The 25,749-nt window shown below is 34.5% G+C and overlaps 1 protein-coding gene across 1 annotated transcript in view; it reads left to right on the top strand.

The window, feature by feature from the left end:
• LOC138331435 (acetyl-CoA carboxylase-like) overlaps window positions 1-25,749 on the top strand; it is a 62,475-nt gene that overhangs the window by 24,537 nt on the left and 12,189 nt on the right. Inside the window, 29 exon segments of the mRNA XM_069279052.1 lie at window positions 710-919; window positions 1,287-1,460; window positions 3,119-3,280; window positions 3,472-3,635; window positions 3,814-4,068; window positions 4,484-4,565; window positions 5,082-5,155; window positions 7,503-7,772; window positions 8,149-8,458; window positions 8,765-8,884; window positions 9,111-9,211; window positions 9,480-9,568; window positions 10,651-10,775; window positions 10,989-11,102; window positions 11,339-11,452; window positions 11,730-11,819; window positions 12,212-12,330; window positions 14,994-15,062; window positions 17,317-17,578; window positions 17,942-18,058; window positions 18,251-18,307; window positions 18,514-18,555; window positions 21,786-22,001; window positions 22,320-22,409; window positions 22,889-22,960; window positions 23,100-23,191; window positions 23,484-23,595; window positions 23,929-24,084; window positions 24,217-24,363. Of these exon segments, the coding sequence (XP_069135153.1) occupies window positions 710-919; window positions 1,287-1,460; window positions 3,119-3,280; window positions 3,472-3,635; window positions 3,814-4,068; window positions 4,484-4,565; window positions 5,082-5,155; window positions 7,503-7,772; window positions 8,149-8,458; window positions 8,765-8,884; window positions 9,111-9,211; window positions 9,480-9,568; window positions 10,651-10,775; window positions 10,989-11,102; window positions 11,339-11,452; window positions 11,730-11,819; window positions 12,212-12,330; window positions 14,994-15,062; window positions 17,317-17,578; window positions 17,942-18,058; window positions 18,251-18,307; window positions 18,514-18,555; window positions 21,786-22,001; window positions 22,320-22,409; window positions 22,889-22,960; window positions 23,100-23,191; window positions 23,484-23,595; window positions 23,929-24,084; window positions 24,217-24,363 (4,005 nt within the window).

Raw genomic sequence — 25,749 nt, 5'->3', positions numbered from 1 at the left:
TAGTAGCCCCTTTTCAACATTTGGTTTGGTTTGGTTTGATTAGTTTAATGTCCTATTAACAGCCAGGGTCATTTAAGGACGTGCCATGTTTGTTGGTGGAGGAAAGCCAGAGTACCCGGAGAAAAACCACCGACCAGCGGTCAGTACCTGGCAACTGCCCCGCATGGGATTCGAACTCGCGACCCAGAGGTGGAGGGCATGTGGTAATATGTCGGTACATCTTAACCACTCAGCCACCGCTGTCCCCCTTTTCAAAAAAAATGACACAAAAATGTCCCCAATCAGGGTTTTGGAAATTGATGGTGATAAATTTGCATACATTATATGTATTCATTTTTCCAAGCGTTGGGATTATGCTTTTGATAAATGAATGACAAGGTGTTCTGTTAGAAGCATAGCAACTTCATTTTCAGTCAGCCGATGAGATTTAAGCCTTGACTTTATACATAAATAATGTGGTACTATGGATTTCCAAAAACCATATGGAGGACATTTTTGTGTCATTTTTGTTGAAACTGGGCAAGTGCTGAAATGATGTTTTCCTTAACAAGTAAAAGGCTGGCAGACATACTGCCCTCTTTTATTTTTAGTCTTCCGATATTGTGTATTCGTTCATCTCTCTGATATGTAGATCTTTTAATGGTTGACCCAGGATCCATCTTGTCTGTATGATACTACCTCTGATTCTGTAAAATTCACTTGTTGATAGGTCCAGACTGAAGTTCCTGGTTCGCCAATCTTTATAATGAAACTGGCCATGCATGCTCGCCACTTGGAGGTCCAGATACTGGCTGATAGCTATGGTAATGCCATTTCCTTATTTGGACGTGACTGCTCCATTCAGCGACGACATCAGAAGATTATTGAGGAAGCTCCTGCTGCCATTGCTAAACCAGAAGTCTTTGAACAAATGGAAAAGGTAACGTTGAATTCCATCTTCGTTCACTAGGACTCTTTGGCTCTGTTTCAAGTTGGAAAGTTTTCAACTTTAGCTAATAAGTGTTCAATCTTTCCATCTTCAGCTCAAAAAAAAAGAAAGACACAAATATCTTCCCTATGAGAGAACTATATTTCTCCTTCTAGATAATTCCACAAACTATATGAATATCTCATAAGTCCTCCACAGTGTAATCACTGAATCACAAAGGATAGAGTGAGGGTAGACATATATTTAGGTTTGCTATTATATTATTAAACATTCCTCAACATTATGTTATCTTTGGTATTGTCTCCTGTAAAATAAACGTTGTGATCTGTCTACTGATGAACGGTTGTGATCCCTCCAGGCTGCTGTCAAACTAGCCAAGATGGTTGGCTATGTGAGTGCTGGCACTGTGGAGTATCTATATAATGCAGAGGAAGAATCATTTCACTTCCTAGAACTCAACCCTCGACTCCAGGTGGAACATCCCTGTACTGAGATGGTAGCTGATATCAACCTGCCTGCAGCCCAGCTTCAGGTAATCAGCACTTACTCAATATTATCACAAATAACTATAAATGATAAAATCTAAGAGGATTTGCTGAAAATGTCTCTAAATCTCAAATTCCTTTATTTCCATACAAATTTTTAGGTCACCTTAGACGAAGTCTCAAGTGACCTATTCTAATCACCTTTTGTCCTTCGTCGTGCGTCGTCGTGCGTCATCCGTCATATGGCGATAAACAATTTACTTTTCCGACTTCTTCTCCAAAACTACTGAACCAAATCTGTTGAAATTTTGCAGAAACCTTCCATAGCCAAAGGTCAACTAAAATTGTGAATTATATGAGGGGTGAGGCCAAAAGGGGTCAAATAGGCTAAAACTTCAAAAATCTTCTTTTGAAATTCCAGAAATGGTAGAATCAAATACTCTTCATAGATTGGAAGGTCTTGAGGTCCTTTACAAAAATTGTGAATTATATGACCCTGGGATCTCATGTTTGTTCCCCCATGGGGAGGGGGTCAAGTTTACTATAGGGAAAAGACATTTTTGAGCATTATTTGGTCATTTGTAATAGGAAATAAGTCAAATATTGTCAGAATTATCAGTATGAGAAGGCCATTGAATCTTATCAACAATTTTTCCACGACTGACCCCAAGGAGCTAGATAGGTGGAGTCAAAAGGGGTCAAATAGGCTAAAACTTCAAAAATCTTTTTCTGAAATTCTGGAAATGGTAGAATGAAATACTTTTCATAAATAGAAAGGTCTTAAGGTCCTTTACAAAAATTGTGAATTATATGACCCTGGGGTCTCACGTTCCCCCCTGGGGAGGGGGTCAAGTTAACTATAGTTTATATAGGGAAAAGACATTTTTGAGCATTATTTGGTCATTCGTAATAGGAAATGAGTCAAACTTTTTAGAACTATTAGCCTTAGATAGTATTTTAACATCATATCCATATTGGTCCTGGCCAACCCCCAGGGGCCAGAGGGTGGGGCCAAAATTGGTCAAAATGGCTAAAATTTCAAAAGTCTCCTTCTGAATTTACAAATTTGATGGAACCAAATACTCTTCATAGATTGGAAGGTCTTTTTAAGGCCCTGTACAAAAATTGTGAATTTCGTAGCCCTAGCATCTCAGACTTTCCCTTGATTAGGGGTCAAATCTTTTTTAATTGATATTGAAAAGAAAAACATATTTATGGGCATTATTTGCTTAATTTTCAATAGGTCAAACTTGTTTAGAATTATTACCCTATGATAGCATTTTAGCATCATATCCATATTGGTCCTGGCCAACCTCCAGGGGTAGATGGGCGGGGCCAAAAGGGGTAAAAATGACTAAAATAAGGAAAAAAAAATCTTCTGAATTCACAGATTGGATGGAACCAGATACTCTTCATAGATTGAAAAGTCAGTTATAAAATCACTGACTGGTTTCAAGGGCCTGATGTGCCAATATATAGTGTTTTTGTGTCTTTGTTTAATTCTCTATCCGAACTCAGGTGACCGCTAAGGCCCATGGGCCTCTTGTTATTATTATTTCTTGAAATTTGACAATGAAAATTTGGTTTATATTGTGTCTTTATTCTTTTAATTCTTGCTGTAGCTGGTGGCTACAATAATGTACAACATTTCAGATGCTTCACTCAGGAGATTTCATCTGTAATGTTGTGTATCTGTATTTTACAGGTTGCCATGGGTATTCCCCTATACCGTCTTAAAGATGTCCGCCAACTTTACAGTAAAGAGCCATGGGGAGACAGTGAGATTGACTTTGATAATCCCTCTGTACGACCTTGCCCTAAAGGTCACGTCCTAGCTGCCAGGATCACTAGTGAAAATCCAGATGAGGTAATACAATCTGTACAATTTCCAATTTTTCAACAGATTTATTAAATTTGAGCTTGCCTTTCCAACTGCATTGAGTGTTTTAACTGCAGTATGCAATACTACGTATGACAGATCCCATAAAGTAAAACAGTAGTGAAAACACAATCTGAATGAAGTTGTGTGGTTGTTATATCATCTTTTTCCATTGCCAGGGATTTAAGCCAAGCTCTGGAACTGTCCAGGAGTTGAACTTCCGCAGCAGTAAGGATGTGTGGGGCTACTTCAGTGTAGCTGCCTCAGGGGGGCTACATGAGTTCGCCGATTCTCAGTTCGGCCATTGTTTCTCCTGGGGAGAGGACAGAGAGGATGCTAGAGAGTAAGTGTGGACATTTCTCACCTTTATCAAATCTCAGATGAAACTATCATATTAATTGGTTGAAAATGGTGCCACACAGATTTCCCCTATAAAAGTTAAGGGTAAGTAAAATTTCTTTGAAATTATTAATCGTAAAATGAAAATTTATAAGATTTAAATCTGACCTTGCGTTGTATAGGAACCTGGTACTAGCCCTGAAGGAGCTGTCCATCCGTGGAGACTTCCGTACCACAGTAGAATACCTGATCAAGGTACTGGAGACGGACGAATACCAGAATAATGTCATCACCACGGGCTGGCTCGATAAAATGATCGCAGAGAAGGTCCAGGCTGAGAAACCTGACACGATGCTAGGTGTCATCTGTGGAGGATTACACATTGGAGACAAAACAATCCTCAAATGCTTCCAAGATTTCCAAACGTCACTGGAAAGGTTGGTTGTCAATTAATGTCACAAAAGTTTGCATTTTAGGTAAAACTGTTAATACAGTCTATATGGAATGTGCCACGTTGTAATTTTTTTTCAAAAAAAAAGTGTTTTATTCAGTAATTCATGTAAATAATAATATATTCCCCTTTTGCAGAAGGGCTCTCACACTATTTTCCATATTTCATTATTTTAACACAAACTTGTATCACTGTCATTTTTTTACAGATATATATTCAGCATTTACACTTTCATACATCTCCTCAATCATTCACATCCATTCCAAATAATAACTATATAGAATATAGTCATGAATAAAGGCCTGTCATACCTAACGGTAGAAAAATTCTTCTATAGAAATGAAAAAGTTTGATTCATTATTTTTCATTTATTGATGTTTTTGACTTATTATAATTTGTAGAGGCCAGGTTTTACCAGCTTACTCACTTAACAATAAGGTTAATGTGGAGTTTATCTACGAAGGAATCAAGTATCATGTACAGGTGGGTAGTCTTCAAAAAATCACCCTCCTTAATGGTCACTAAACATCAAGCTTAATGGAGCAAAGGTTATTAAATGAAAGAATTAGGTTCTATAAATGAAACAACATTGAAGCAAGTATTATTTTGGACTAATCCAGAAAAAATGTCTTAAAACTTCAGAAGTATTTGCAATTGAAATTCCTCAGTAATATATGATATATCCTGAAGATGGCCAAGAGGCCGGAAATTTGTGAAAGAGACATTTATACTGTTTGAAGTTTATATATAGTCTCCCTCTCGAGTACTAGTATTTGGAAGTATTATATATATCAAACTGTGCTCTAAATGAAATTAAAAAAAAGATCAGTTTTAACTCATTTACCCCTGAAATTTAATAATGAACTATTCCAGCTTTGAATAAGAGGAGTTCATGTTTGTTGTCAGGGGTGAATGAGTTCATCCATTTTGAGTGAGAAAATGCTATTATCAGACAGATTTTTATATTTGTTGATAATTGTTTGCTTCTTTTTGTTACAGGTTGTGAAAACTGGTGGTCCCACCAATTATTTTATATCTATGAACGATTCCTGTCTGGACCTAGAGGCCCATAGGTAAGCATTAGACAAGAACAATATAGATTGGTATTAAAGAATCCAACACAAAGTAAATCAAGGTTCCAAAATGGTCAAAATGAGTAATATACTTCTACCATATTTGTTCTTTAAAGACCCACTACCTAGTAAGTGTATTGTTAATGGTAAGCAATTAACATTAATGACTTAACAAATATATTGATCTTGTTTTACATTCCCATTTAAAAATCAAAAGCCATTTAGAAAAGGTAAGTGGGCCTTTAAAAGTTTGTATGAAAAAAAGAATTTTGAAACTTAATAAATATTTGTAATACTTCATTGTCTCCTTGGAAGGTTTTATACAATAAGAGTGAGTTAAGGAAATAAATATAATTATAATTCAATTATTCACAGATCTACATAGATATTGATTTTTAGTGCAAGCGTACTCTCGCAATATTATTATCCTTGCCGGGGTTGGAGTCTGTGTAAATCTGCACAGATTCCAATTGTGCTCGCGATATCGGAAGTAAGTGTCTTATATTGTTAAATAGATTTCGACGTGATTTAGTGATACCAAACTTTTTAAAACATATACTTGTCAGGGACATGTTTTTCTATGAATTAACAACAGTGACATTAAACAGTGCTAAACAACTTTATTTTGTGTAAACTTCAAGCAGTGTATCATACAAACTCTTGCATTGGTCACGATATTCTAAGCATCTGATCTACTTTGTAAACCTCCGGAACATTACAATGCAAATTAGGTTTGTATAGTCAATAAAGGAAAATGATGAAATGGTTAACTTTTAGTACCGGCCAAAGGCATTTACAGCGTTATTTAACAGATTTGATATTTAATATATTTTACATCATTCTAGGTCCTAGGTGTATGTTGAACTATCGCTTACTAACTTCTCTGACCATTGACCGCATTTGCCACAGTTCAAATAAATATTTATTAAATTTCCCAGCCTTGCTTAAGGATGTATTCTTCTGAGGTTTCAGTCCCGTTGAAGTCTTGTTTCGACAAAAATCAAAGAAGTTATGAGATTTTCAAAATTTATTTTATCAATATCTGTAGCAAGTTGCCAGATGCAAGTTTTGTCAAAAAACTACATTTCTATTTTCAGTAGATTTTTTTATACATGGATTTTAAGAAATGGCCCATTTGGCGGCCATAGTTTAACCACTTTTTACTGAAATTGTTTTTACTTAAATCATCACTGCACCAGCGTTTTTAGCTGTATCGAGCTAATTTTTGCTGTTAATCTTTACTAGGTTCGTGGTTATTAAAATATTGAGCATTTTTGCGTGAAGTGATATGCTTTTGTTACTTTATTTTTACATTTAATGGTAATTTGAGCACTTTTATTTTTTACTCTAAAATACTGAAAAATAACACATATTCAAATGGGGTAAAAAAGTAAGCACACTGACCCCCCCATTTTTCTGCCTAATTTAGAAAGAACAACCCATTCCCTATTGATATGCAAAAATTAACATAAGTTTAATACACAATGCTTTGTAAAGGGTTAAATTTGGCAAAAATGGCTGAAAATGGTGAATTTTGTAGCTCAAAATTAAGGGGTAGGGGTAGCATATGTCGTTATTCTGAGAAAAAATATGAGTCTTATTAATCAAAACTTGTATATTTTTAATGAAGACTACAGGAAAATAAATTCTTCAAACTTCCATACATATCAAACATCTCATTAGGAAATTATGGCTTTAAACTCTTGTGTATATGGTCAAAACGGCAAAAATCCCAAAAAATCCAATATTTTGTCAACTTGGTATCTTTGAGTGACAATAGCTCAAAAACAAGCACACTGACATATGTTTTTTCTTCCATTTTCTTTTATGGTATGAACTCCTATTTCCAAAAAACTATATGAGAAAAAAAGTTTAATACAAGAAAATTTTGACTTCTCAGAGGTGTACACCCTTAAGAAAAATAGATAAAAAACATACAATGTCAGTGTGGGTGCCTGAGCTTTAGATCTGATGTACCCCAGCAAGGCATTCAAGCATAATAAACACACTTCTGTGTAACAAAGAACACAATTAACAAAGTTCAAAGTAATTTCACATTTAAAGTTCTAATGAAGTAAAGGTTATTACAATACAGCAAGGACTTAAACCATCTCCCTGCAATAGTTCCAAGTTTAATGAACGAAAGTGCTACGTACACCTGTTGCCGAGGATGAATTCATATAGGCTTGTGGGTATAGATTCTATATCTGCGGGTTATTCATTAATTATTTCGGAGCAGGAGCCTTCTAAATGCATGTTATACTGGAAATTAAGGTTAGGAAGTAGTTAGCGAGAACTTCATGTCTAAAAGACATAATTCTAGTTTACTTGATTTTGTCACCACCAGATTAAGTGATGGAGGTCTGTTGCTGTCCATTGACGGCTCCAGCTATACCACCTACATGAAGGACGATATCAACAGCTACCGAATCACCATTGGTAATAAAACATGTGTGCTGGAGCGTGAAAATGATCCTACCATCCTCCGCTCACCCTCGGCAGGCAAACTGATGAGTTATCTAATTGAAGACGGCGGCCATGTGTTTGCTGGAGATTTCTATGCAGAAATTGAAGTCATGAAGATGATCATTGAGTTGAGAGTGTCAGAAAATGGATGGTAATATTTTCTTGTCAAAGAATACTTTACTTTTGCACACATGTCTAACCTTATCTTTGTTATGCCCCCACCATGAAATATGGGGTCAGTCACATATAATTGGAATTTTTTAATGGATTTGAATAAGATGTAAGACTGGTATGTAAATTCAGAAATGCATTATGAGAAATTCAGCAATGAGAATTTAGAATGATGTATAGATCTAAAATGGTATTGGAATAAAGATTATTGGATTCAAAATGGTTTGAAATTCTCCAATACAATGCAAGTCAAGAGTTGGACTAGAGAATGGGTTGGCAATCCAAAATAATTTTAGAATTCAGATAATTTGAAGTAGCAAATTATATGTGACAGTTGATAAATTGTCTTTCTACAGTATCCACTATGTAAAACGCCCTGGAGCCGTGTTAGATGCCGGGACCATCGTGGCAAGACTTGACCTTGATGACCCCAGTAAAGTCCAACAAGCCAAGCTGTACACCGGAGCCCTCCCCGACACCAACCATCCGTCCCATACCCACGGAGAACGTATCCACCAAGTCTTCCAGAGCACTCGCAGCGAACTTGAGAGCATTCTCTCTGGTTACACACTCCCCGAGCCGTACAGCAAGAAACGCATGCTCAAGTCTGTGGAAACATTAATGAAATGTCTGAAAGACCCCATGCTACCTCTTCTAGAACTGATGGTAAGTGTTTGTAATAGGATACCGAAATGTTTTGTTATTTACAAGTTATAATAGCCAGAGATCAATAATCTGATATCTGTCTGTTACATAGAAATATTTTTAACGAAATCACAAACATCAAATTTCAGGCTTTCAGTCTTTACCCGTTGTTTTATAATGTTACCAAGCAGGGTGCATTGCTGGGTGTCTTTTTTTTAACCTTTCATTGCGGTAGCACTATAAAGTAGACGAGATTCCTGCTATCACAAGGAGACACATTTTTCAATGGTACAGGACACTTCATTCATTACCAGTTTTCTGTTGCAGGACTTACTGTCAATGATATCAGGGAGAATACCTTCATCTGTAGTGAAGTCCATCAAGAAGCTACTGGGATCCTATTCCAGTAACATCACCTCAGTTCTGTGTCAGTTCCCTAGTCAACAGGTAACAAAAGATATTAAAAATGTCTATATTGATTGCTGCCATTTAATTATTTCATGTTTTATTCAGTGAATGATAAATGGGACTAATTCATTTATCACGTATTACATGAATTATTTGCATTAATTATAGGTTTTGTGTTCTGCATTATGACTGGATTTTATAAAAAAAAATATAGGGTCATGATTTTTTTGTTTCACTTGTTCACTATTATATTCTATGTGTACAGATTGCCAACTGTATAGATGGACATGCTGCCTCACTGACCAGACGCACTGATAGAGAAAACTTCTTTATGACAACTCAGGGAATTGTTGAATTAGTTCAAAGGTCAGTTTGTTGAGTATCTCTGTACTTTAATGTCTATTCAAATGCTCTAAAATGAGTTCAAGGTAGACATAACTTCTATCAAACATCATATTATGAACCTGTGGAAGCTAGGGGAAAGACAAAAAATCTCACCAAGAGTTGCAGGATAATGTCTTAAAAAATTAGAATTCTCCAGTTGAAATTATTCTGTTCATGCGAAATTAATCATATGTTCTACCTGTGAAATAGTGTCAGATGTTTGAGGTTGTCTTTCTTTGTTTTTACACAGATATCGTAATGGTATCCGAGGCCATATGAAGGCAGTTGTGAAGGATCTACTCAAACAGTATTTACATGTAGAGCTACAGTTTCAGCACGGTAAGTTAGACAAGAAAGTTTCAATATTTTGCTTTGTGATTCTGTGTTCAAGTTTAGACGTTTACTAACCTATTTCTTGTTCAAACAGTTTTGCTGTGATAGATATACAGTGGAACTTGGTTGATACAAACTCAGATAATTCGACAAACCAGCTTAATACGAAGTGCTTTGACAGTCCCGGTCGAATTCCCTCTTTATCTTTGTTTAAAGAACTCGGATAATTCGAATTCGGAAAACTTGAAGGACTCGAATAATACGAAATAAATTTTGGGTCCGAATGACAAAAGTCATACATGAAATGTTCTTAAAACTCGAAATGAGATTTTCTTTGACAACGAGATCGCCGAAAATGCCGATTTCTTTTTCATAAATCTGCCGTAGAATGGCATTTCAAAATATATATCTAGGTTTTCTTGTTATAATTTTGCAACTACCATCGGCTATTTTGATATTTGTCTTGTTCACATCGTTTTACGACATGGAACTAGTCTATCAAGGAAAGAGATCGTCAGTAGACATGATAGGTAACTCGCTTAATTCGAACACACGGATAACTTGAAGTTTTATCTCGGTCCCTTCGAGTTCGTATGAACTACACTGTAGTCCAGGAGTGGATATAATGACAGTAATGTTAACCCCTGAAATTTCGAGAAGGTTGACAAAGCTAGCCATGAATATAAGATTCTATTTATCTTTTGTAGGCCACTATGACAAGTGTGTGATGGAGCTGTCCATAAAGTACAAGATTCTAGTTATTTTTTGTAGGCCACTATGACAAGTGTGTGATGAAGCTGTCCATAAAGTACAAGATTCTAGTTATTTTTTGTAGGACACTATGACAAGTGTGTGATGAAGCTGTCCATGAATATAAGATTCTATTTATCTTTTGTAGGCCACTATGACAAGTGTGTGATGAAGCTGTCCATGAATATAAGATTCTATTTATCTTTTGTAGGCCACTATGACAAGTGTGTGATGAAGCTGTCCATGAATATAAGATTCTATTTATCTTTTGTAGGCCACTATGACAAGTGTGTGATGAAGCTGTCCATGAAGTATAAGATTCTATTTATCTTTTGTAGGCCACTATGACAAGTGTGTGATGAAGCTGGTTGAGAAGAATAAGGACAACATGTCTCAAGTTGTTGGCAGTATATTTTCCCACATCGCCATTAGCAACAAAAACAGCCTGGTCATCATGTTAATTGTAAGACATTAACATTGTTATTTACTTTCTTCTAGTTGTATGAATATGATATTAATTTCCCTCTGATTGGTTGAGATCTCTCAGACAATCTGTCACAATATAAATATAGAAAGATGATATAATTTTTCTTCTTTTAATGTAACAAAATAAGTTAAGTGTATTAATGTAACTAAAGTAAGTTAAGTGTTTTACGTAAATTATGATTTTTTGTAGGACCGTCTGTGTGGTAAGGAGCCAGGACTGACCGAAGAGCTGACTAACATCCTCACAGAATTGACCACCTTGAATCAGACCAATAATGCTAAAGTGGCCCTTCGGGCTCGACAGGTGAGGTAGATACCAGGAAATAGTCTGGAATTCATACTTACTGTAAACATGTAGTTCCTTTACAGTAGGTTGAAACATCCATGATGACAATTGCTAATGAAAAGCATCTACTAAAAAGTCAATTCTCATTCCTTGTTATGTATAAGGCTCTGAATATCCCAATTTTTAGCATACATTATGTGAAGACGACAAGATATTTCTCTGATGTTATTAATTTGTTTTATTTCCATTATAAGGTATTGATAGCTGCCCACCAACCTCCTTATGAACTACGACACAATCAAATGGAGTCCATCTTCCTGTCTGCTATAGACATGTACGGCTCTGAGTTCTGTCCAGAAAACCTCCAGGTATGACATCTCAAACCTTTATCACAAGTTTAGATTGTTCATTGATTGTAATCATTTATTCAGAATTTGCTTAGTATAAACAATGCTGTTGTTTTCTTTTGTCTAATATCTACAATGATTTAACATAATTTTGTATTCTAAATTGACTCCTCTTGATAAAAATGTTTGTGGTAGCTTAGAGTTAACAAATTATTTGTTTTAAATCAACTTGTGAAATCTTTGATTTTGTTCCTTAGATATATGATTTTGATTTCAAATTATGAAATTTTTGTTACAGAAACTGATTTACTCGGAGACAGCCATCAACGATATCTTACAGGAGTTCTTCTGGCATTGTAATACTCTGGTACAAATGGCTGCCTTAGAGGTATGTTGGCTTTGGGTTGAGAACCAGATGTTAGTCTCTCAGCTCACCTGACTTAAGGGGCTGTTGAGCTGAGGCTTACAAGCCATATCACAACCTGATCATTCATCTGCTGTGTATCAAAGTTCATCTTGAATTATGAAAGCTTTTAGTTTTTACAGAATCTGTTTGTTGTCACATTTTGTAAGAAGCAAAAGACAAAAGATATTTACATAAAACACAGTAACATGTCCTCCACTCCCATAAGGCCTGTGTCGGTACTTATTTGATACTTTTTCAGTTTATTTAAATAAATTAACTGTATAACCTCTCTTTGACCTTTGTTTAATTTTGGTCATTACTGTGTTTGAAGTAATAGTATGATGTTTGTCAATGAATGACCATGTTTATAACAGGTATACATCAGAAGGGCCTACATCGCCTACGAGGTGAACTGTCTCCGTCACTGTCAGATGGATGCCGACCTGTGTGTAGTTGAGTTTAAGTTCCTCCTACCTAGATCACACCCCAACAGGTGAGTGTCTCAGCCCTCTATCACCATCATCCAGTATACACCTCATTACCCTTCCTCTATATGGCAGAACACATACATATACTGCACAATAAGTATACATGCACACATTTTCCTTCTCTGCTATATGATTTGAATCATTGAGAATAGAAAAAGATATGAATAGTATTGCCTTTTGTTCTCTTTGGTTTAATCGAACTTCAAACTAACGATGAGTTCTACAAATTTGCTTCAGACTGTTGTGGAATTCAGTATGTTGAAGTCCAGTGTTTTACATTCTATATCTTCTAGATCCCTATTGTGTGTACTTTTATTCACACTCACTTTACACAAATTTGAGTTATATTTCTTAGAATCTGGATTTTTTGTGAAATAAGCATGCTGAGTTAAATTATCAAAATTAATTTTACCTTCTGTTCCTGGCCTGTTTGTCAGTATATACATCTACAGTCAAACCTGTCTTAAGTGACCTTCCAAGGGAAGTTCAAAATAAGGTTGCATAAGACAGGTGGTCGATAAAGACAGGATGAATAATGAAAATAATTACATACCAGATGCATGGTTAATCGTCAAATGCTCCATTGGGACGCATATTACGTCGTGATTTACATGCAAAAATAAAATGTTTTACTTGCTGATTTATCAAAGTTATACATCAGAATAATATAGGTAAAAGTGTCCAAAAGAAATAATATCGATTGAAAATATGATAAAGATGAATATAATTATGTACCAGAAAAATGATCTATTGCAAAATGCTTTAATTCACAGAAAATCGTCCGACTGAAGCGTAGTCGTTTACAATGACAACAAATGCCAGACTCAATTAGGCTTCAGATTTCTGCGGTATCTTTATCCAGAAAAAAATTCATAAAACCATAAAAGATCATGAAATATTAATACAAAAGTTATTTTTATTATTTAAATATCATGTGTGAGTAATGTCTGCTGACAGCGAAAAAACGATGTTATGAACAACTGCTAAAATTGCACATGTGTGACACATATGTTAGCAAAGAGGTTATTTCCAGGAATTCTATCAAATAATTTTGCTGTAATATTGCTGTTGTTATATAGTTAATATCACTGGGAGGAATAATTAAGGTTGCAGGAAGTCGCTGAATACAGGGGGTTGTTAAGACAGGTTTGACTGTATGTGTGTGATCTAGAAATATTGAGAAATGATGACAGTATAATGTTGCATGAAGTAATGTACTGCAAGTTTTTTTCGTTGAAACTTTGTTGAAAATACTTTGCTTCAAAAATTTTTAAACATCCATGTATCAAATGATATCTTTAAATATGCAGTTTCAGTTTTTAATACTTTTAAATCCTCTAATTTTGGAAAATTTGAAACTTTCTTATCAAAATTAGCTTTCAATTTTACTTCTTTATCACCTTTCCAAACTAATCATCCATTAATGCAATGACCATGATTATATATCTAGTTTTAAGAAAATGTATAAATGACTGATTGATTTGGTAAACACTTCAGAAAGCTCATGATCATCAGCTTATGATAGACTAATTAATTTCTTTGATTAAATGAAGTATTCATGAATCAAAGTATCAACCACATAAACATAACTGGCTATACTTTCTCATATAACCAATGCTTTCTGTGAACTTTGACCTCTTAGGCTAGAAATGTGTGTGCATGATTCGTGCAGTAATGCTAATTTGAGGACTATGAACTATAGTGGCTTAAAATGCCCTGAACGAGAACTTGGTCATTATGATAGTAGACTTAGCTCCATCTATCTCTGGTATGAATGTACTTAATGTGTCCTATCACTGAGTCTGGCTTTGTTATTATCGCAATATACCAAATACATCTGTTTCAAACTTCACTGACTTCACAATTGACTAAACATACATGGATTTATTATACTTTCTTTGTGAATTCATCTTTCGTGGCAATTAATACACTGATTATCTGATTTGAATATGGCTACGTTTCTATAAAGCTGAAGCTTGATGTGTCTTTGTGAAACCTTGCTATGATACAGGTTATATTTGAATGCCTTGACTGTGTTTTGTTTATGTGTATTTATTTATGAACTCGATATATTATCAAAATATTCTTTCATCAGTCCTACTTTTCATTATCCTATATCAAATACTATAAAAGATTGCATCATTTCATTACAATTAGTTATTTCTGTCTGATTTCTTACCCTCCTAACAGTGATATATTTGAGAACAAAGTCCACCGGTTGTCTACTTGAGATTAATTAAGAATAAAGAACTAGATATTGAGTAGGAGAGGGCAATGGAGAGGGGGATAGTCCTAACAGTATTACGTGATATCCATCATTCAGAATTTGTGGATTGAACTTAGTTGCCAACATCAAATAGATTAGATTCTGCCAAAAAAGAAATTAGATGGGTTAAATATAGCCAAGGGGAAATATCATAGGTAAAGCTTAAAATTACTTGAATGATAATAGATTATCTTGAAATTTGGTCTGATGCATTCTTGGTGATACAGGTTCTTTTTTCATCCGCCACTTTAACGAGACATGTCACCTCTGCACATCATTTTGATCAGTTGAACTTTTTATTTTATTAATACTTTTTCTCTAACCAAAATTTGGCATCACATATTTTTATAACAAGATGTTTAATAACAAGATTTGGCATCACCTATTTTATAACATTTCCAGAAGGGACAGTGAGGTATTATTTCCAGCGCCAGTGAGCCCGGGGTTTTCATTAGATGACAACGAAGCCAGGTGTGTTAACCCTAACAACTGTTGGCATGCCTGTAGCTTGTCCTCTCTACCTTCATGTTCCATCTAACTCAGAGCTTCATGTCTCCTAACCACTGTTTTACTAACTACCAGCATACATATTCTACATTTTTGTTTTTAGGAACTGAGAATGTAACAAAATATTGAAGATCGATCTATGATGATCTATTTGTTGTTTTATAGATATTTTCATTTAATTTGTTATTTATCTACTGTTTTACTTAGAAACTTTCTTATTTTCAATTAATTTGTTATTTATCTACTGTTTTACTTAGAAACTTTCTTTTTTCAGATTTAGTTGAACTTTATTTAAAATAAGTTAATTTAAAACCAAATCAAACTTAATTAAAGCAAGATGAAAAAAAACAAATCTTGAAAAAAGACTTTGCCTCAAAGTAAAGCATGGCATTGTTTCTAGAAATGACCTTATTACAGTTCTTGGTTTCTGCACCGCAGCCCAATATTGCATGAAATGCTTTCCACTGGAGCTTGGCTTCAGAAATAGGGATCGCATGTTGATGTTAGCACAAGCAATTCCTTTCAGCAAATCCTGTACTGAGTTGATTTCAGATTAAAAAGAAGTACATGAAATGTTGAATTATTGATAGTCTCCATTCCAAACCTTATTTTTACTTCATTACTTCATTACTCTAATGGACATTTGGAGCATTGAATGGATAACCTTATAGTAGCTAGGAGCTATGTTACTAAGGATGACAAGCCTGTCTGATACTTACCCATGCTTTTCAGGCTCTTTTGTCTCACCAATAACATGCTAAAAATAGCTGAATATTTGTGATCAGAAACACTTATTACTATATTCAACTTTTGCAACAAACTTATATCTAATTACATCACTTGTATATATCTGGATTATCATAGTTACGTGCTGAAATGTTTTAACCAAGGTCAACTCCACCAATATTACTGTTTAGTTTGTACAGATGTTAGGATTAAATTGGCTGACAGCAGAAGTGTACGGTGGAGTCATGTTGTGTCTGTCATACACGATGGGATAACATAGGCATTGTATTCTGAATTTGCATATTACAGAGTTATCTGCACTTGCGAGTAGGTATTGATTGTGACATCATGTGTTTGCGAGCGTAACGTCATACGTTTCGGAGAAAACGACGTGAATTGTGCTCACAAAATAATGACGTAACAATCAATACTAACCCGCAAGGGAGCTAACTCCGTAATATGCAAATACGGAATACTAAGTAGCTGGTGTTGGGATGTCATGAACACGTAAAACATAAGACATATCTATCTATGTGTATATATGGATACTCTCCCTCCCTTGTTACAGTGGTTAATGCTGCCTACACTTGACTCTTACCCTGTTATAGTTTGTTACAGATTGTGGATTTTATCTGCATGTATATATAGGAATCCATTTGTTGTTGATATTGTCACTATATAAGTCTGATATACAAGAGGAGGAAGGGGGTTGTGTAACTGTCTTCTATTTTAATTTTCAAACACTGGGAACTTCATTCTTTGATCATGCAATTTCTTAGGTAAACGGCGTGTGTGCACCAAAGTAGGTCACTGTGATCTATACTTTGACTTTTGTCTTACTCTGAATCAATTGGCTTGGCTCAATCTCCTACATAAATGATCAATGGAATTTCTAAAGTCTATACGATTAGGAATCTACTTCAATGGTTGTGAGGGTTTTCTTAGAAAACTGTACTAGTGACATCTATAATTTTTTCTGTTTATAGTGATAGACTTTTATAGATCTGCTACATTTAGTGATTTTGTAGGAATATCAACTGTCAACTGTTTTAGATGCTCAAACAGGATTTCAGTAGTAAATAGTAATGATTTAGAAATTCTTATTACTTTTACAATAAAAAACATGTAGCCATATTACTCAAGATAATTAAATTTTTCGTTTCATGTAAATGATATTTGCTGAAATAAGCCTCTTAGGGAAACAGCTGAACTTCACACACAATCGCTGTACAGAGTGGTGTATAAGTTGTAATTGTATCTGATTTAAATTTGTACCTTTTCAGTTTTATCCTGTTAAGCATATACAATATTTTTTTCTGAAGTAATATAATTGAAATTTTCAAAAGAGTAATATACAAGTATAAATGAAATTTAAAAACTATATCTAAGTCTTACTTGAGCTAACAGGTAAGTCGTATCAATAGTTAATATTGAGTTATCAGCTTATAGAATAAGTACTATGTTACTTACTGTAAAACCGTTTTGTTACCAGGATGATGGTTATGCGGTTTGACAGTTCAGACAAAGTGTCTGAGTTGGCCGAGTCTGAATCGTCTGCACACATCGACCAACTAGAGGAGCTGCCTATGTGTCAGAGGATGGGGATCATCGCATCTTTCTCGTCGTTTGAGGATTTTGTCAAGAGCTTTGAGCCTCTAATGGACCGATTCACTAATGAAATGGAGTCCCCTCCCGACAGTCCCAAACTTTTAGACCGAAGTGTGTCTGCCCAAGAGGATACTATATCAATACAGGTAGATCAAATTAATGTACAAACTTATTTATCTCTGCACTTACAAAGAAATAGTACAGATGTACAGGAAAAAGACAGGAAAAAAACCAAAATAATGTACAATTCTAGTTCTCTTGTTAATTCTATCTGAAGTTAAACTTGACACTTATTGACAAATCAAATCACATTTTAAAGTGATTCATTCCATTACATACATGGCCGAAACTGATTGAATTGATCAAAACAATGCACAAGAATCAAAAATTATTTAATGCACAAGAATGAAAAAAAAGTATGTTTTTAAATCGAGCCAGAAAATATAACACAAGTGCATTTCAACATAAAATTTCTTCATTATTCATATGGCTTTCTTAATATGATTCAGAGTGCTGTATCTGATGCTGACGAGCCTATCCACATCATTAATGTAGCCATAAAGATGGAAACAAAGATTGAGGATAGCAAGTTAGCTGAAATGTTCCAGACATTTTGTAAAGAACAGGTAAGTTTTGAATGTCTGTAGAAATATTCCCGACAGCAAGTAACTTTTCCTTTGATGAGTTTGTATGGTTATACTATAAAATGATTCTTTGCCATATATATATGGGCTGTTAAGATATATGTAAGTAAGTGTCTTAAATGTGTACCAAATGTTTATAAGCAAAACATCTTAACAACTTGATTCATTTTTCAGTCGTCTGTGATGTATGAGAAAGGTATCCGTAGGATAACGTTCCTGGTCACCTACAAGGTAAGACAGATTACAAAGATCCCACAATGTTATAAGCTTATCTTACAGAATAAAGTTGAGGTAATTCTATCATTATGAAATTTAAAAAAAAAATTGAAAACTTTGTCTTTATTGATTAACAAGTATCAATTGCTATATATGTAATTGTTTTTTGTGAGCCAATTAGATCATTTGATAATCATTAAATTTTGCTTTTCTCATTGCAGAGACATTTCCCAAAATATTTCACCTACAGAGCCAAGTTTGAGGTAAGTTTCTCATCGTCAAAGTGTTAGACAGCTTAGAATACCACAGTACTACAATGACAGCTTACAATACCACAGTACTAAATAGACAGCTTAGAATACCACAGTACTACAATGACAGCTTACAATACCACAGTACTAAATTGACAGCTTAGAATATCACAGTACTAAATTGACAGCTTAGAATATCACAGTACTAAATTGACAGCTTAGAATACCACAGTACTAAATTGACAGCTTAGAATATCACAGTACTAAATTGACAGCTTACGATACCACAGTACTATATTGACAACTTAGAATATCACAGTACTAAATTGACAGCTTAGAATATCACAGTACTAAATTGACAGCTTAGAATATCACAGTACTAAATTGACAGCTTACGATACCACAGTACTATATTGACAACTTAGAATACCACAGTACTAAATTGACAGCTTAGAATACCACAGTACTAAATTGACAGCTTAGAATATCACAGTACTAAATTGACAGCTTAGAATATCACAGTACTAAATAGACAGATTAGAATATCACAGAGCCAAGTTTGAGGTAAGTTTCTCATTATGTCAAAGTGTTAGACAGCTTAGAATACCCCACAGTACTATATTGACAACTTAGAATACCACAGTACTAAATAGACAACTTAGAATATCACAGTACTAAATTGACAGATTACGATACCACATTACTATATTGACAACTTAGAATACCACAGTACTAAATTGACAACTTAGAATACCACAGTACTAAATTGACAGCTTAGAATACCACAGTACTAAATTGACAGCTTACAATACCACAGTACTAAATTGACAGCTTACAATACCACAGTACTAAATAGACAGCTTAGAATACCACAGTACTAAATTGACAGCTTACAATACCACAGTACTAAATTGACAGCTTAGAATACCACAGTACTAAATTGACAGCTTAGAATATCACAGTACTAAATTGACAGCTTACGATACCACAGTACTATATTGACAACTTAGAATACCACAGTACTAAATTGACAGATTAGAATATCACAGTACTAAATTGACAGCTTAGAATATCACAGTACTAAATTGACAGCTTACAATACCACAGTACTAAATAGACAGATTAGAATATCACAGAGCCAAGTTTGAGGTAAGTTTCTCATTATGTCAAAGTGTTAGACAGCTTAGAATACACAGTACTAATTGACAATTAGAATACCACAGTACTAAATAGACACTTAGAATATCACAGTACTAAATTGACAGAACGATACCACAGAATTAGAATACCACAGTACTAAATTGACAACTTAGAATACCACAGTACTAAATTGACAGATTAGAATATCACAGTACTAAATTGACAGCTTAGAATATCACAGTACTAAATTGACAGCTTACAATATCACAGTACTAAATTGACAGCTTAGAATACCACAGTACTAAATTGACAGCTTACAATACCACAGTACTAAATTGACAGCTTAGAATATCACAGTACTAAATTGACAGCTTAGAATATCACAGTACTAAATTGACAGCTTACAATACCACAGTACTAAATTGACAGATTAGAATACCACAGTACTAAATTGACAGCTTACAATATCACAGTACTAAATTGACAGCTTACAATACCACAGTACTAAATAGACAGATTAGAATATCACAGTACTAAATTGACAGATTAGAATATCACAGTACTAAATAGACAGCTTACAATATCACAGTACTAAATTGACAGCTTACAATATCACAGTACTAAATTGACAGCTTACAATACCACAGTACTAAATAGACAGATTAGAATATCACAGTACTAAATAGACAGCTTACCTTACAATATCACAGTACTAAATAGACAGCTTACAATACCACAGTACTACAATGACAGCTTACAATACCACAGTACTAAATTGACAGATTACAATATCACAGTACTAAATAGACAGCTTACAATATCACAGTACTAAATTGACAGCTTACAATACCACAGTACTACAATGACAGCTTACAATACCGTAGTACTAAATAGACAGCTTACAATATCACAGTACTAAATAGACAGCTTACAATACCACAGTACTACAATGACAGCTTACAATACCACAGTACTACAATGACAGCTTACAATACCACAGTACTACAATGACAGCTTACAATACCACAGTACTACAATGACAGCTTACAATACCACAGTACTAAATAGACAGCTTACAATATCACAGTACTAAATAGACAGCTTACAATACCACAGTACTACAATGACAGCTTACAATACCACAGTACTACAATGACAGCTTACAATACCACAGTCCTAAATAGACAGATTAGAATATCACAGTACTAAATAGACAGCTTACAATATCAGTAGTACTAAATAGACAGCTTACAATACCACAGTACTACAATGACAGCTTACAATACCGTAGTACTAAATAGACAGCTTACAATATCACAGTACTAAATAGACAGCTTACAATATCACAGTACTAAATAGACAGCTTACAATACCATAGACATACAATGCAGCTTACAATACCACAGTACTACTAATGACAGCTTACAATACCACAGTTACTAAATAGACAGATTAGAATATCACAGTACTAAATAGACAGCTTACAATATCACAGTACTAAATAGACAGCTTACAATACCACAGTACTACAATGACAGCTTACAATATCACAGTACTAAATGACAGCTTACAATACAAGTACAACACATACACAGTTACTTACAATACCACAGTACTACAATGACAGCTTACAATACCACAGTACTACAATGACAGCTTACAATACCACAGTACTACAATGACAGCTTACAATACCACAGTACTAAATAGACAGCTTACATACCACAGTACTACAATGACAGCTTACAATATCACAGTACTACTAAATAGACAGCTTACAATACCACAGTACTACAATGACAGCTTACAATACCACAGTACTACAATGACAGCTTACAATACCACAGTACTACAATGACAGCTTACAATACCACAGTACTACAATGACAGCTTACAATACCGTAGTACTAAATAGACAGCTTAGAATACCTTAGTACTAAATTCTATGTAACATGTCTCTGTAAGTGCACAAATAAGATATATTTTCAGACAAGAAAAAAACATCCTAATGGTCATTGATGCATTTCTTTTCTTGATAATTACCAATGAAGAGACTAGTTAGTAGGATTCTGAATACTAACATATAATTATATTTGTTTTAGTTTGATGAGGATCGTATCTATCGCCACTTGGAGCCTGCTCTGGCTTTCCAACTGGAAATCAACCGTCTCCGAAACTTTGACCTTGAAGCAATTCCCACCGCCAATTACAAAATGCACCTCTACCTTGGAAAAGCCAAAGTTGCCAAAGGTCAAGAGGTCACTGACTATCGGTTCTTTGTCAGGTCAATCATTCGACACTCTGACCTTGTCACAAAAGTAAGCTCAACTCTCATATTAATATTTCACTTCTTAGATCTAAACGTGTTTGAATTACTTTTTCAATAAAATTGATTTTCTAAGTGTTCAAGCTAGATATTAAATGTATATTATACAACATTAATAAAATCAGTAAGTTCCCAAAACTGATAACTTTTCTTAAGAAAAATGTTTTTAATTGTTTTTTATGATTCATTTTTGATGCAAATTTAATGGAAAAAGATCTGAAAATGAAGCCAAAAATTCTTTTTCATCTTAAAATTTGATAAGAATGCAGTTTAAGTTCCTATTCAAGAAATTTTTTGACTATTGTTACAGGAAGCGTCGTTTGAGTACTTACAGAACGAGGCTGAGAGGACACTGTTAGAGGCTATGGACTCCCTGGAGGTCGCCTTTTCTCACCCACTGGTTAGTAACACCACTGGTACATCTTAGGTCTATACAATATTTTACTGTAATGTTTTTTCCCTATGAAGTCATGAAACTTTAAATGTCCTTAGTGGGTCATTGCCTCTAAGCATTTAAAATGGAAAAGTCATTCTACTTCAATTTACAAACTTTGTTAAATTTGATTTATGTCTAGGACTATTCATGTTTCACTTAGGTGAGTTGAATTTGAATCCTTGGTGGGATGCTAAAAGTATTGGGTTTCCTTAACACCATGTGGGTCGTCTTTGAGTTCTCCTGTGACCAGTTTGACCTCTTATATTAGCTAGTAAGAGTCGCAAGATAAGGAATAACTTCATGTATTAATTATGCTACTTGTAGCATATTCTACAAGACTTAAAGGTAGTTCAGGAAGCTGAATTAGAGCAGCATTCTATTGAGGAAAAAATTAAAATTCCTTTTCACCTGTTGAAACCCTTTACATAAATTTTATGTTACAGGCCAAAAAGACAGACTGTAATCACATCTTCCTCAACTTTGTACCTACCTTGACCTTGAATGAACCAGGAAAGGTGAGTATTAACCATCCATTAACTGCAATCAAGTTACCGGTATCCACCCTCTTTTATTTCAAAATTGTTAAAATGTTCCTTTTGTATTTATAAAATTGAGGATTTATGAGTTGTTAACTTGTGTTTGTTATTTGTGTAGCTGGAGGAGACGGTCCGGAGTATGGTGATGAGGTATGGTAACAGACTCTGGAGTATCCGTGTCCTCAGTGCTGAACTCAAGTTCACCATCAGGTACGTCACACATCTATTTAGAAAAGGGATTCTTTCTTAAAGTCATATCTATTAGTGTTGAGGTTCTGTTTGTAACAAGAGTCATACTTAAAAAAACATCAGTGATGAAAGTTTTGGTGAAGACAGATAAATTTGTATTTGGTTGTGAGAATTTTCGTTTGGCAGTGATATAGTTTTCTTCAATAATAGTAAAACCATTATAAATAAAAAATGAGAAAGCATTGCCTTGTAATAACAGTTTTACTGGGCACATGTGACACATAACATAAGAATGCACTTGCTAACATTACAGAAACGGCCTGACTGGTGCGGTAGACCCTATCCGACTGTTCCTGACCAATGAGAGTGGGTATTACCTGGACATGAGTTTATATAAGGAAGCTACAGATGCCAGCTCTGAACAGGTATGGAAGACATAGCCACGTACTTTATTTCATATTTAGATAGTATTACATGTGATTATTCGGTAAACTTGTGAACTTGGCTTCAAGTCAAGAAGAGGTGATTATAGTGAAGATGAAAATATTAGTTAATTTGATGATGCAACAAGTATATAACACAGAATACATAATGTTCTGCATTTGATGAAGTGTCAAACTAAAATCAATTGTAATTTTTGTGATCTTCTTGATCACCTGTAAAATTACAAAGATACAATCCCTGTGAAAATTGCTGTCTATATGCTGTACTTCTGCCTGCAGGAAATATTGTAAAAAAATATATTTTCCTATGTACAGGTGATGTTTGAAGCATATGGACCAAAGCAGGGAGCTCTCCATGGTCTACTGATCAGTACACCCTATGTTACTAAGGACCACCTACAACTGAAGCGTTTCCAGGCTCAGTCAAGCGGAACCACCTATGTGTATGACTTTCCGGAAATGTTTAGACAGGTATTAAAGATTTAAGTTTTAAGACTAACTGTATAAGTGCTATGTAAGGTGCGTGTTTCACTTAAAGATTTACGTGCAAAAACATGGATGTTCATGCATGTGTAACTGACACATTCTGTATGTATGTTTCAGGCGACAATAGCACAGTGGAAGGACTATGTATCCCGTCATAAGTTACAAGACAGTGATATCCCCACCGAAGTCTTCTCCAGTAAGGAACTTGTACTGGACACTCAAGACCGCCTCTGTGTCCAGAACAGACTCCCCGGTGAAAATGAGGTATAATCAGCACTCTGAAGCTAGCATATTTTTTCTCAGAATCTTTTTCAGAATGAATTCATTACTTTCATTCCATTTAAGTAAAATGGTTCATAATATTCAGGAATTAAAAATCAAATCTTTACAAAAGGCGAGATCATCTCTTTAACTTGAAATACAATTGAACTTTTTTAACTCCAGCTTCTATGACTTAAAAGACACTGTATAATAAGTAACAGTTATTTTAGTCCTGACCAAACTTCATTACTCAACTAAACTTCAGTTGAATTTTTTGAAGAACAGGGTTCCAATGACTTCAAATTTTGTCAATTTCAATATACAAAATGTATTTTTTGACACAGGTTTTTGTCAGACATATCGATGTCAAATTTTTCATATCCTTTGAATAGCATCGTAGGCAGTCTAGAAAGAACAGGCGGCCAGGATTCAATTTATTTACTGATAGTATAGAGGTAGATATACAGTGGGAAGTAGTGGAGGAAGGGTCAGTTACAATGGGTGTCTAATCTAGATCTTTCCAGTTAGGTCTCTGCATGTCTTTGACTGTGTGTTTTGGTGAGGTAGCACTATAATGTAGGTTTAGATCTTGGTTATCGTACACAGACACATATACACCATATCCCTGTAAAACCAGAGTGGAAATATTTTAATAAGTAAATACAATCCTTGTGTCCATGTGGTTCTGATATCTAACATTGTTCCATTGCTAGCCCTAGTACACTGTCAGATCCTGGTCGTTAGTCAGTAATTGTCTCTCCTTGGTCGTTTTAACCTGTCATGTCTCTAATGACTGTTGCTTATAGACTGTGAACTACAATACAGTTTTCCTTTATAATTATATTTTAAAAGTCTTTTGGGTCTTGCAGGTCGATACAATGAATACTAGTATGAGGAATTAGTAATTTAGATTATTAATTTAATTAAGATTATAAAATATCTATTACACAGAAAAATAGTATTGATGATAGGTGATTGGTTTGTCATGTTATATGTAAGAAATATGCTTTAGAATAAAAAGACAGCAATAAAATTGGTAATTTCTTCACTGACTTTTCACAATTAAACTGCATGCCATTTTGATTGGGCTTTTTGGTGCATTACTACTACTAGTAACAGTAATCTTTATCTTTGTCTCTGGAACTTTTATCAGGAGTGGGACTAATTCACATACCACAGGATACCCAAAATGTTATCGGATATCACATGGTACATTAATTAGTTCCATTGGAGATACATCTTCGTGTTACTTTTCATTCACATACCGGATGAATGGGACACAAGCTATTCAGAACAAAATATTCAATTTCGGTTAATAATTATGTACTGCAATGAATTATGTGAAATGAACAACTGTATAAAGAGAAAAAATATATGATTTAAAACCTG

Source organism: Argopecten irradians, chromosome 1, assembly GCF_041381155.1.
Source record: "Argopecten irradians isolate NY chromosome 1, Ai_NY, whole genome shotgun sequence".
NCBI classification, from domain to species: Eukaryota; Metazoa; Mollusca; class Bivalvia; order Pectinida; family Pectinidae; genus Argopecten; species Argopecten irradians.
This window is presented reverse-complemented; position numbering and strand designations above follow the sequence as displayed.